Raw genomic sequence first — 13,990 nt, forward strand, 5'->3', positions numbered from 1 at the left:
ACATCTACTCTTTACATTATACCTTTCTCCATCAATAAAGCCCTTTCCAACTGGCAGTTTTCCTGATTCATGGCCAGTATGCTTTATATAATTTCAGCCCTTAAATAAATTCAGTATAATTATCTCATATATCCATTGAATGGGTAAGGCAAATTACCTGATAAACAATTTCTAACTTATGTATCTCCAAAGCCTTAAAAAATAACTAGCCAAATAATTTTTCCTTCCTACTATATAACAATTCTTTATTGTCAGTTTATCTCCGTATGTATCTGTCATCTATCATCAAAAAAGGGAAGGCTTCATATAAAGCAAGGGTGTACTTCAGATATATGATTGATTTACTAGCTAATATTTGAGGGTTTGACATGTGCCAGATATTCTTTTAAATGCTTTCACATTTTAACTTATTTAACTCTCTAAAACATCTCTTTTAAAGCACATTATTACTAATTAAAATGTTCTACAACCTAATCTATTATAAAGGCTGGTACTGTAATTCTTGCAATATTATCCTGGTCAAAGTTGCTATCTAAGGAGACTATATACCTGTTTCACTAATGGTACCACTGCACAAAATTTTTAAAATATCTTTTGGAATTACTAAATACTAGTGGCACAGCTCTACATATGTTCTCAGATAGTGGAAATTTTTAGCCTCAGAAAGAATTAGATTTTGGAGAGAACAAATTTGAGATAAGGTTGGATAATACACCAAGGTATGACTAAAAAATATTGTGCTTAATTTTTCTCTTGTAATTTGCCAGTTCTTCTAAAGGCAATATTAAGGGTCAAAAATGTTTTCATTATAGCATTGTTAAAAATAAATATTGGGGCACCTGGGTGGCTGTCAGTTAAGACTTTGACTTTGGCTTAGGTCATGAGCTCATGGTTTGTGAGTCTGTGAGTTCAAGCCCTGCATTGGGCTCTAGCTGACCATGCAGAGCTTGCTTGGGATTCTCTCACTCCCTCTCTCTGTCCCTCCTCTGCTCACTTGCGCTCTTTTTCAAAATAAATAAATTAAAAAAATATATATCTTGCTTCTCAAGTTACTATGTACATACTCATACAATTATTCCTTAAAGATATGAGTGTTATTTCACTGTTTATAAAAAATGGTTAACTTTATTAAAAAAATTTTTAATGTCTATTTATTTTTGAGAGAGAGAGAGAAAGAGAGAGAGCGAGCAGTGGTGGGGCAGAGAGAGAGGGAGACAGAATCCCAAGCAGGCTCCATGCCATTAGTACAGAACCCAATGTGGGGCTCGAACCCACCAAACGTGAGATCATGACTTGAGCCGAAACCAGAGGTCAGATGCTTAACTGACTGAACCACCCAGGAGCCCCTGTTAATTTTTTAATTTTTATTAAAAACACTTTTGTTCATTTTTGAGAGACACAGCACGGGCAGGGGAGGGGCAGACAGAGAGGGAGACACAGAATCTGAAGCAGGCTCCAGGCTCTGAGCTGTCAGCACAGAGCCCGACGCGGGGCTAGAACCCACAAATTGTGAGATCAAGACGTGAGCTAAAGTCAGATGCTTAACTGACTGAGCCATCCACGCACCCCTGGTTTGCCTTATTTTAAGCATTCTGGAACAAAAGCAAATGAAAATGGACTCAGAATAAAATATTAACATCTTTAAATTATGTATTTTTAAAGCTGAAAGGGATTTACATGATTTTATATACTAAATCCCACATTTCACAGATGAAACTAATTTCCCAAAAGGCATGGTGATTGCCAACAAGACTTAGCAAATTAGTGGCAGAGCCAGGAACAAAACACAAGTCTCTTGTCTTCCACTTGCTTTTCTTTCTACTACCCTACTACCCTTATCTGTGGATTAGGAACTACATCTGAGAGGATAAATGGTTTCACTCTTGCAAAATTAGAAATTTTCTTTTATTCTAGTGCTTGTAACTTATTACTCACTGACCAACTAAGAAAAATATACAATACTAGGGATCAAATATATCCTAATCTATAGATGAATTCTTTAACTGGTAAGTTATCATTTTAAATTTCTTTGAACTATGCTTATAGTTGTACTATCCAGTGCTGTAGAAACAAGCTGTATTCAACCTAAACACCTTCAAAATAAAAGTAAACATACAGACGTATAATAACTCATTTATCCGAATGAATATATAAAATACTGGATTCTTCGGACTTCAAGCTGTATTACAAAGCTGTACATCATCAAGACAGTATGGTACTGGCACAAGAACAGACATTCAGATCAATGGAACAGAATAAAGAAACCAGAAATGGACCCACAAATGTATGGCCAACTAATCTTTGACAAAGCAGGAAAGAATATCTAATAGAATAAAGACAGTCTCTTCAGCAAGTTGTGCTGGGAAAACTGGACAGCAACATGCAGAAAAATGAACCTGGACCACTTTCTTAAACCGTACACAAAAATAAACTCAAAATGGATGAAAGACCTAAATGTAAGTAAGATGGAAGCCATCAAAATCCTTGAGGAGAAAGCAGGCAACTTGGCCTGCAACTTTGACTTTGGCCACAGCAACTTCTTACTCAACACGTCGCCAGAGGCAAGGGAAACAAAAGCAAAAATGAACTATCATCATTTAGGCTCATCAAAATAAAAAGCTTCTGCACAGAGAAGGAAACAATCAGCAAAATGAAAAGGCAACCAATGCAATGGGAGAAGATATTTGCAAAAGGCATATCAGATAAAGGATTACTATCCAAAATCTATAAAGAATTTATCAAACTCAACACCCAAAATACAAATAATCCACCCAAAATACAAATAATCCAGTGAAGAAATGGGCAAAAGACATGAATAGACACTTCTCCAAAGAAGACATCCAGATGGCCAACCAACACATGAAAAAATACTCAATGTCACTCATCATCAGGGAAATACAAATCAAAACCACAATGAGATACCACCTCACACCTGTCAGAATGGCAAACATTAACAACTCAGGCAACAACAGATGTTGGCAAGGATATGGAGAAAGAGGATCTCTTTTGCATTGCTGGTGGGAATGCAAACTGGTGCAGCCACTCTGGAAAACAGTATGGAGGTTTCTCAAAAAATTAAAAATAGAACTACCTTATGACCCAGCAATTGCACTACTAGGTATTTATCCAAGGGATACAGGTGTGCTGTTTCGAAGGGGCACATGCACCCCCATGTTTATAGCAGCACTATCGACAATAGCCAAAGTATGGAAAGAGCCCAAATGTCCATCGATGGATGAATGGATAAAGAGGATGTGGTATATATACACAATGGAGTATTACTTGGCAATGAAAAAGAATGAAATCTTGCCATTTGCAACTATGTGGATGGAACTAGAGGGTATTATGCTAAGCGAAATTAGTCAGAGAAAGACAAACATATGACTTCACTCATATGAGGACTTGAAGATACAAAACAGATGAACATATGGGAAGGGAAGCAAAAATAATACAAAAACAGGGAAGGGGCCAAAAACATAAGAGACTCTTAAATATGGAGAACAAACAGGGTTACTGGAGGGGTTGTGGGAGCGGGGATGGGCTAAATGGGTAAGGGGTATTAAGGAATCTACTCCTGAAATCATTGTTGCACTATATGCTAACTTAGATATAACTTAAAAAAATAAATAAATAATAAAAAAAAAATAAAATACTGGATTCCTGGAAATTTTGACTTGAAAATAAACCACATCCTCAACTTGAACAACTTGTTAAGATTTTTCAATTCAAATCGCTCACATGAAGCCTAAATGTCCATTGAATAAGACATGTTTCTTAGAAAAAGAGGAGTGAGGGGCGCCTGGGTGGCGCAGTCGGTTAAGCGTCCGACTTCAGCCAGGTCACGATCTCGCGGTTCGTGAGTTCGAGCCCCGCGTCGGGCTCTGGGCTGATGGCTCAGAGCCTGGAGCCTGTTTCCGATTCTGTGTCTCCCTCTCTCTCTGCCCCTCCCCCGTTCATGCTCTGTCTCTCTCTGTCGCAAAAATAAATAAACGTTGAAAAAAAAAATTAAAAAAAAAAAAAAGAAAAAGAGGAGTGAATGTATTTTTGGAATGATGACAGAGAAATGCATCTTTTATAACCATTTTTGATCAGAAGTATAGCTTCATTCACAAATACATAAACAGAGCCAAAATTTACAGAAAAATTTAGTGAGCTATGAGAAAACATTTTTCAGCTGCAGTTACATGTTTGGGTTTACTTATAAAATTTATATATGGAGTTTTCTATCTTAACAGTTTCATAATTACAACCTTCATGCTAGAACATTTCACTTTTTTCTACAATGATGAAACTAAGTAATTAGAATTAAAAATTTGGAGTCATTCCTTTGGCATTTTGTAACTTTATATAATTTGCTAAATATTCAGTGCTTGATTGTGTTTTATCAAATGAAAAAAATGTAAAGCAACATCAATTAAAAATACATGCAGTTTTCTTCCTTAATTCTTAATTCCCTCTAAGTAGGCAGTTTAATACAGGAATAAACTTTTCAAGAAAACTCTGATTTCTAAAATAATATATTGATTTGAAGTAAATATGTAAGTGAAACAAGACTGAGATATGACTGGATTAGACTGCTATTCATTTTCATGTATTAAACAGATGTTTTATGTATAAAAACAGGACTACAAAATACAAATATTTATGCGACAGGGGTGCCTGGGTGGTTCAGTCGGTTGAGCATCTGACTTTGGCTCAGGTCATGATCTCATGGTTCATGGGTTCAAGCCCCGCATCTGGCTCTGTGCTGACAGCTGGGAGCCTGGAGCCTGCTTCTGATTCTGTCTCCCTCTCTCTCTCTGCCCCTCCCCTGCTCACACTCTGTCTCTCAAAAATAAACAAATGTAAAAAAAAAATAAAAAAAAATATTTATGCGACATATGAAGTACCCTCGGAAACTATGTATCTTATGAAGTACCCTCGGAAACTATGTATCTTTCACATTGGTTAATTTTTAAATTGTATTCAGCTAAGGAAGACTTCTTGGAGGAAAATATTTTGTATGAATCTCTTTATCAAAACTTGAAAATAATAAAACATTCTGAATGTAAAATAGACTTTTAAAACACTGTAATAACAATGAGTTAAAGTGAAAAATACATTAAAAAAAAAGCTATACCACTTATCCAGTGTAGAAATTGTCATTTATAAGAGAGTTTAATACAAGCGTGACAACACATTTTTAGTGTGTGACAGTTAAGTATTATTACCTAACACCAGGGAATACACCTTTATTTGTTGGAAGGAGACTGCTTAATATTCTTTTGTATCTGTTTCACGAGTTTTTCCCAGGTCTAATTCATTTATATGAGTTGTTTTTATATTACTACCATTGTCATCAATTTTACTTTAATATTCATGAGTCTATTCAACTTTGTGCAATCCTCAGCTTTTATTTCTTGGGACTCCTTTCTCAGTTCTAATTTCAAAAAGATCTTCAGCTAAAATGCATTTTGAATTATTAGCCAATCTATTATCTCTATCACTTTCAACTTGTTCATTCTTTTCTTCATTTGTATCTTCAGGATCATAAAGTTCAGGTGTAAAATAGATAGATTCATCCTCTGCTTCTGTGTCAGAAGCTCTATTTGAAGTAGAAAGTTTAGCTTCTTTACTAACTAGAGACAATTCAATGTCCGGACCCAGGGTTTCTTCATAGAACAGCTGTTTGGAATAATTTTCTTTAAGAAGAGTAGCATCAATCTTTATTGGTGAAATAACGATTTCTGACTGAGGGCATGGTTCAACTGCCCTCAATGATGTGTCTACCGTCAGAGATGAGGACTCACATTTATCAGTGAGTGGTAAGACTGTTTTGCATCCTTTTTCTGTTTCGAAAGGGGAAGCGCTAGAGGCACAGTCCTCTGGTGACCTGGATTTAGGTGTTGCAGTCAGAATTTCATCAGTAATATAATGTCCCAAAGAATTAAAGCTAGACCAATTAACTCTCTTTGTCTGTTTGTTGAAGGTTGGGCTTGTCGATCTGGAAATCACAATTCTTTCTGCTTTCATTGTCTGGGCAGACTCTTCCAATAATATAGGATCATCTATAAATACAAAAATTTAATAATGTTAATTTCCCATTCCTAACTAATATAATAATTGTCACATTAAAGTAATTTCTGTTAAAAATAATGAAGTAACTGTAGGGATCATAATTGAGAGCCCACAACCAACAGTAGCAGGACTTCATCTTAGAACATAAAGCACAAAATGTGAACTCTTAAAGGAATCCTAGGTCCCCAGTGATTCTGAGCCCAAGTTATAATGCTGTCTAGTAAACTATCAAATTCCACACCAGGGACTTTAGGAGTGAATGAGAAAAGGAGGGGTAAAAAAGGAATAGAAAGAGGGCTGAGTAATGGAGGAAATATACTGTAAAAATTTGCCTTGAAAATCCACTAACCAATGATAGGGAAAAACTGACCCTAGATTAATTCCCTAAAGGAAACTGGCAACCACAAGGACTAAATTATTTGATTTAAAGTTATAAAACTGGTTAGTAATCAGACCCAACTAGAATTCAGGTTTCCTGATTACTAGTCAATGTCTTTGTATTTACTATGACATTTATTAAAAAACAACAACAAAAAAACCCACCAGATACTATGAAGTAAATATTTAATACTTGATATATTAAGTTATCATATATTAGTTAAAATAATTAAAATGGTATCCAATGATATAGACCACAGTTTGGCAAATATTTTTCTACACCTGGCCAGACAGTAAATATATTTCAGGCTTTGTGGATCATATTGTATCTGCTGCAACTATAGGCATACCTCCTTTTATTGCACTTTGCTTTACTGCACATTGCAGGTACTGTGTTTTTTACAAATTCAAAGTTTGTGGCAACCTTGCATCGAGCAAGTCTATAAGTAACATTTTTCCAACAGCATTTGCTTACTTCATGTCTATGTGTCACATTTTAGTTATGCTCATCTGTGACCAGTGATCTTTGATGTCACTATTGTAATTGTTTTGGGGCACTATAAACCATACCATATAAGATGGTGAACTTAATAGACAAATGTGTGTGTTCTGACTGCTCCCCTGACCAGCTGTTTGCTCATCTCTTTCCCTTTCTTCAGGCCTTCCTATTCTTTAAGACACGACAATATTGAAATTAGGTCAATTAATAATCCTACAATGACCTCTAAGTGCCAAGAGTTACATGTCTCTCTTTATTTACTTTTGTCTCTTTAAGTCAAAAGCTAGAAATGATATGCTTAGTGAGGAAGACATATTGAAAACCAAGATAAATCAAGGAGCAATTTTGACTTTCAACTCTTTTTAAGAGACATTTTTGTAAGGCAATAGCTGCCACAGATAGTGATTCCTTTGATGGATCTGGGAAAAATAAATTGAAAACCTTCTGGAAAGAATTCACCATTCTAAATGCCATTAAGAACATTCTGGGGCGCCTGGGTGGCGCAGTCGGTTAAGCGTCCGACTTCAGCCAGGTCACGATCTCGCGGTCCGTGAGTTCGAGCCCCGCGTCAGGCTCTGGGCTGATGGCTCGGAGCCTGGAGCCTGTTTCCGATTCTGTGTCTCCCTCTCTCTCTCTGCCCCTCCCCCGTTCATGCTCTGTTTCTCTCTGTCCCAAAAATAAATAAACGTTGAAAAAAAAATTAAAAAAAAAAAGAACATTCATGATTCGAGCGGCCTCTGGGAGCAGACTTCAGAAGACCCCGCCTCGGACCAGGCCTTTCTGTGCAGAAGTGGTGGCACCGAGAGCCTCTATTTTACAGAGGCTTACTCTGACACATGGGGCTCCACAGTTGGACTTGTTGCCAGGGAAGGCAATGTTAAAGTCTTAAGAAAACTGCTCAAAAAGGGACATAATGTTGATGTTGCTGATAACAGGGGATGGATGCAGATTTACTAAGCAGCTTATCACAACTCTGTAGAATGTTTACAGATGTTAATTCTTGCAGATTTATCTGAAAACTACATTAAGATAAAGACAGTTCAGGGCTTCTGTGCATTACGTCTTGCTGCAAGTCAAGGACATTGGAAGACCGTACACTCTTTTAGAACCTGGGGCAGATGCTAATGCCACTACTTCAGAGAAAACCACACCACTGTTTTTAGATGTTGAAAATGGACAGATAGATATGTTAAAGCTGTTGCTTTGACATGGAGCAAATGTTAACGGGTCCCATTCTGGGTGTGGATGCAACGCTTTGCATCAGGCTACTTTTCAGGAAATGCTAAGATCATAAAATTGCTTTTTTAAGAAAGGAGCACAAGCAATGCCAAGATGACTTTGGAATCACACTTTTATTTGTGGCTGCTTGGCACGGCAAGCTGGAAAGCTTAAACATACTTATTTCATCAGGTGCAAAAGTCAACTGTCAAACATTGGATGAAGTTACTCCCTCATTCATTGCTGCTCAGGAGGGCCACACATAATGTGTAGAGCTTTTGCTGTTCAGTGGGTCAGATCCTGATCTTTACTGTAATGAGGTCTAATGGCAGTTACCTATTCATGCAGTTGCATGAATGGTCCATATTGGACCATTAATGGACTTGTTAATACCACTTACCAACTGGGTTTGTGACATGGGCCAGACAAAGTGAGCCCCGTTTACTCTGCAGTGTTCGGAGGGCATGAAGAGTGCCTAGAAATGTTACTCCAGCATGACTACAGACAAAATGTCTAGATGTGCCACATCTTTGCATTTAGTTCTCCCATGTGTATGGCTTTCCAAAAGGACTGTGAGTTTTTGGAATAGTGAATATTCTTTTGAAATATGGAGCCCAACTAAATGAACTTCATTTGGCATACTGCCTAAAGTATGAGAAATTTTCAGTATTTCGCTACTTTTTGAAGAAAGGTTGTCTATTGGCATTGTGGAACCATATTTCTGAATCTATAAATCATGCAATTAAAGCATAGACAAAATATAAGGAATGGCTACCATCTCTCCTGCTTGCTGGATTTGACCCACTGAATCTACTCTGCAATTCTTGGATTGACCCAGTCAGTGATGACACCCTTATCTTCACTTTGGAGTTTACTAATTGGAGGAGGCTTCTTCCAGCTGTTGAAAAGATGCTCTCTGCTCGTGTCTCAAACTCCTCTTGGGCTCTGCAAGCAGCATATTGCCTCTGTTCTGTCCCTCACCCACCTTTGTTGTTTAGAAATTCGTTCAGTCCAGTCTCAAACCAGAACACCTATGATCCGACAGTTTTATCTGTCAGTTGCCACTTCCCAGATTTGCTCTATGCAAAGGTTCTGAGAATGAATGAAGTTCCAGAACTGGCAGTTATTTAAGATGGAGAAATCAGGGAAACTACTTAATGCAGCTCATGTCTTACTCTGAAAACGACCAAAACAAAGAGCCATGCGGTACAAATTCTTCATGATTTTATGGTCATAAATGATGATTTTTGTTTGTGTGGTCAGTTAGGTTTTTGGGGGGGAGGCAGTAGTTTATTGCAAATGTTTACAATTGTGCTTCCTGGTAAAAAAATACCCTAAACCTGACTTATGTTACATTAGTGCAAATTTATCACCAACATATTTTATGTTGTAAATTCATTTACCTAACCATTTTCTGCATTATTTTGTTAATGAACTATGATGCTGCTTCTAGTGCTGAAAATGGCACATTTCCACTTATGAGTCTGTTTACCTAGGGCTAGGAGCTTAGAATGGAATGCATAAAACTTTCCTGGAAATGTACACACAATGGGGTTGAATCTATTATTATTATTATTATTATTATTATTATTAATTGGAGGTTGACTCTCTCTTATATTTATAAGTAAGTCCATTCTCATCTCTTAATTCAGTCAGTTTTATGAAGAATTGCTATTCATTGGCTTTTCACAGGTAAACTCAGGGGAGAATTTTTTTTTTAAGAATACAGAAAATGAATAATTTTTCTGTTGATCCCCCCTGTCCCCCAAATTTCTTAATGCTCTCTTTGGCTAAAAGAAACTCCCATTTCTGCAAAGGCAAGAACAGATATAAACTCAAACATAGGCTAAGTTGAAAAAAATTAGGTCAATATTGAAATAAATGAGCATATTACCACACTTAGAGTACTAATCAGGACACTGAGAGGGGCATTTCTGTGGCACTATCTTTAAAGAAAGAAAGCTATGTATTTCTGAGTCACATTCAAATAAAACATTCAAGCTCCATTCAGCCTCCAGATCTGAGGGTAGCTTTGATCCTATGAAGCAATGATTGCTACTTTTATTAATATTATAGTGTTTTTCCTTTTTATCAAATAGTCCTTGATCCTATGAAATTTAGACCTCAGAAACCTAGGGTAATGAGCTACGACCTCATTGGTAGTGCTCAATATGAATCTACAGTCAGAGAAGACTAAACACTGGATCAGGTGAGCTATGGTAAGATGCTGTCAGGACCAACCTTGAAAGAAAGTTTATGAAATCATTACTGTCACGACAGACAACTAGAAATTGGGCCTAGAGGAGGGAAAATCTTTTGTCCTACTGGGATCCTGTGGCTTGAAATAGATGGGAGTGTGTCAGCCAAGTCCGTCTCTGATAGGCCTTTGCTATTTGCTTAAATAGCAAGGATGAAGTCAGACCAAATGATGGAAACATTGTTAAGATCCAGAGAGATGACTGAACTCGGTGCAGATTAGAGCTATAGTTGTTGCCTGTGGGTGGAGATAAGAGTTAGAATGTGGGTATACAGGTAGAAATAAGTGTAGATATGGAAAACCAGGTGGAAATTCTGATACTTAATAAATAAATTCCAAGAATGTATGTACTATGTAATAATTTTTAAATGTTGTTATAATCTTTATTTTTCCAAACCCTAAGTCTCTGGTTTTTCACATAACTGGTTTATTATTGGGGCCAAATACACATAGAATATTTACATTTGAGGGTGAATCTTCTCATGTATTTTTGTTCATGTTCAAATATGTAATAAAAATTAAACTATCAAAAAAATTCATGATTCATGGGAAGAAGTTAAAATATCAACATTAACAGGAATTTGAGAGGAGTTGATTCCAATCCTCATGGATGACTTTGAGGAATTCAAGACTTTAGTGGAGATGTGGTGGAAATAGCGAGAGCACTAGAATTAAAAGTGAAGCCTGAAAATGTGATTGAACTGCTGCCATCTCATAAGAAAACTTCAATGGAAGAGGAACTACTTCCTATGTATCAGCAAAGAAAGTGGTTTCTTGAGATGAAATCTACTCCTAGTCAAGATGCTGTGAAAATTGTTGAAATGACTACAAAAAATTTAAGATATTATATAAACTTAATAAAGTAGCAGCAAAGTTTGAGAGGACTGACTCCAATTTTGAAAGAAGTTCTAATTTGGGTAAAATACTATCAAAAAGCATTGTATGCTATAGAGAAGTCATTTGTGAAAGAAGAGTCAATTGATGTGGCAAACTTCATAGTGGTCTTATTTTAAAAATTGCTGCATCCACCCCAGCCTTCAGCAACCAGCACCCTGATCAGTTAGCAGCCATAGACACTGAAGCACGAGCCTCCACCAGTAAAAAGATTATGGCTTGTTGAAAGCTCAATTGATGGTTAGCATTTTTTAGCAATAAAGTTTTTTTAATTAAGGTATATACATTATTTTTAGGACATAATGTTATTACACATTTGAGACTATAGTATTAGTACAATGTAAACATAACTTTTATACGCACTACAAAACCAAAAAATTCATCTGAATTGTTTTATTGTGATACTCACTTTATTGTGGTGGTCTGGAACCAAACCCGCAACATCTCCAAGGTATGTAAGTACTCAATTGTGCTGGTCTAGTGCAAAATACACTATGACTAAACTCTGCTGTTGTGTACCACACATAACTGAATGCTCTACGGACTGAGCTAGCCGGGCAGTTCATACATAACTGAATGGATGTGACTCTGTACCATTAAACATGATATACAAAAACAGATGGCCAAATTGGTCCATAAGCCATAGTTTGCCAATCCCTGACACAGACTATTATATTCTAATATATTTTAAAATGTTATCTTTTATTATTCAGAATAAATGACTCTCACTTCCCTAAACTAATAAATTCATGTAAGAGAAGTTATCTATACATTAGACCAATTTTTAATATAGCCTTTAGGAAAACATCTGCCATTTGTACAGTATTACCATGCTGTGATATTTATCATCTTATTAGATCTTTGCATCCCAAGCTAAGGGATAGCTATGAAGAGATTCCTTGTTTCTTGTTTTTTTTTTTTTTTTTTGAAAGTTTATTTAGTTATCTTGAGAGAGGGAGAGGGAGAGAGGAGAGAGGGGGAGAAGGGGAGAGGGGGAGAGGGGGAGAGGGGGAGAGGGGGAGAGGGAGAGGGAGAGGGAGAGGGAGAGAGAGAGAGAGAGAGAGAGAGAGAGAGGGAGAGAGAGAGAGAGAGAAGGAGGGACAGAGAGGGGGAGAGAATCCCAAGCAGGCTCAGCTGACAGTGCAGAGCCAGACATGGGGCTTGTTCCTGCGACCCTGAGATCATGACCTGAGCTGAAATCAAGAGTCGAATGCTTACCCAGCTCAGCCACCCTGGTTTCCCAGAGATTCCTTTTTCTATTAAGACTCAAAAAAGTTACGTGACTTGCTCATGGTCACAAAGTTAGGTAATGACAAAGTTTTGAGTAGAAAACCAGAAAATATGCTCAGGTCTCTTGACAAAAGTTTGTTCTCATTCCAATACACCATACTATTTCATTACTTTATGATAATGCCTCCTATTACAAGCCAACATATTTAAGGAAATTAATCTATAGCAAAATATATATTATTTCACTTGATATAATGAAAGAATTCTCTATCAAATGTAAATAGGCAAAACTTTTCAAACCTTGGTCCTTTCGGGAGATGATGTCTCCTGGTAGAGATAGACTTGTGGTTATTTTAGGACAGTGTAGTTCTTGGACACACATTTTTGCTTCACCTTCCCTAGGATTTTCTGGTGGTAGATGGCTTGCTGCTTCTGATAAGTAAGTTAAGGTGTTGTCCTTCAAACCGGCCACTTCAAGTGTAGACCCACTGTCCTGTATAAACTTTCTGTCCTCTTTGGATACATCAATGACTTTCTGGTGCTTTTTGGAAAATTCAGCCAAGGACTCCATTGCACTTTCAAAGGTTGAATGGTACTGAACCTGCTGCCGTATCCATTTAGAAAGTCCTAAGGAAAAAGTAAACCCAGGGAAGAAACTTTGGTTATTTAAGTTTCTTAAGACATTATGTATTAAGAAAAGCCTTAGATAATTTTTCTAATGAAGTAATCTATATGAATTTAGGGTATATAGAATGATTCTCTACACTAAAAACTATAGAAAAAACTATAGAAAGTTTATGAAAGAAATTGAAAAAGACACAAAAAAAATGGGAAAACATCCCATGCTAATGGATTAAGCTCTTAATTGTTCTTCTGAACAAATATTGTTAAAATATCTATACTATCCAAAGCAATCTATGCATTCAATGCAATCCTTATCAAAATAACACCAGCATTCTTCACAGAGTTAGAACAAACAATCCTAAAATTTGTATGGAGCCAGAAAAGACTGAATAGCCAAAGCCACGTTGAAAAAGAAAACCAAATCTGGAGGCATCATAATTCTGGATTAAAAAGCTGTAATCATCAAGACAGCATGGTACTGACACAAAAACAGACATACAGATCGATGGAACAGAACAGAGAACCAGAAAAGGACCCACAAATGTATGGCCAACTAATCTTTGACAAAGGAGGAAAGAATATTCAATGGAAAAAAGACAGTCTCTTCAGCAAATGGTGCTCAGAAAACTGGGCAGTGACATGTGGGAGAATGAACCTGGACCACTTTTTTACACCATGCTCAAAAATAAACTCAAAATGGGGGCACCTGGGTGGCTCAGTCAGCAGAGCGTCTGACTTCAGTCCAGGTCATGATCTCGCAGTCTGTCAGTCTGAGCCCGTCGGGCTCTGTGCTGACAGCTCGGAGCCTGGAGCTTGTTTTGGATTCTGTGTCT

At 36.9% G+C, this 13,990-nt stretch overlaps 1 protein-coding gene across 1 annotated transcript in view; it reads right to left on the minus strand.

The window, feature by feature from the left end:
• Positions 1-5,099: 5,099 nt before the first annotated feature.
• BRIP1 (BRCA1 interacting protein C-terminal helicase 1) overlaps positions 5,100-13,990 on the minus strand; it is a 196,961-nt gene continuing 188,070 nt past the window's right edge. The window contains 4 exon segments of the mRNA XM_032591161.1: positions 5,100-5,351; positions 5,354-5,403; positions 5,405-6,047; positions 12,834-13,160. Coding sequence (XP_032447052.1) covers positions 5,254-5,351; positions 5,354-5,403; positions 5,405-6,047; positions 12,834-13,160 — 1,118 coding nt within the window. The 3' untranslated portion in view covers positions 5,100-5,253.

This window comes from Lynx canadensis, chromosome E1 (assembly GCF_007474595.2).
Source record: "Lynx canadensis isolate LIC74 chromosome E1, mLynCan4.pri.v2, whole genome shotgun sequence".
Taxonomy (NCBI): Eukaryota; Metazoa; Chordata; class Mammalia; order Carnivora; family Felidae; genus Lynx; species Lynx canadensis.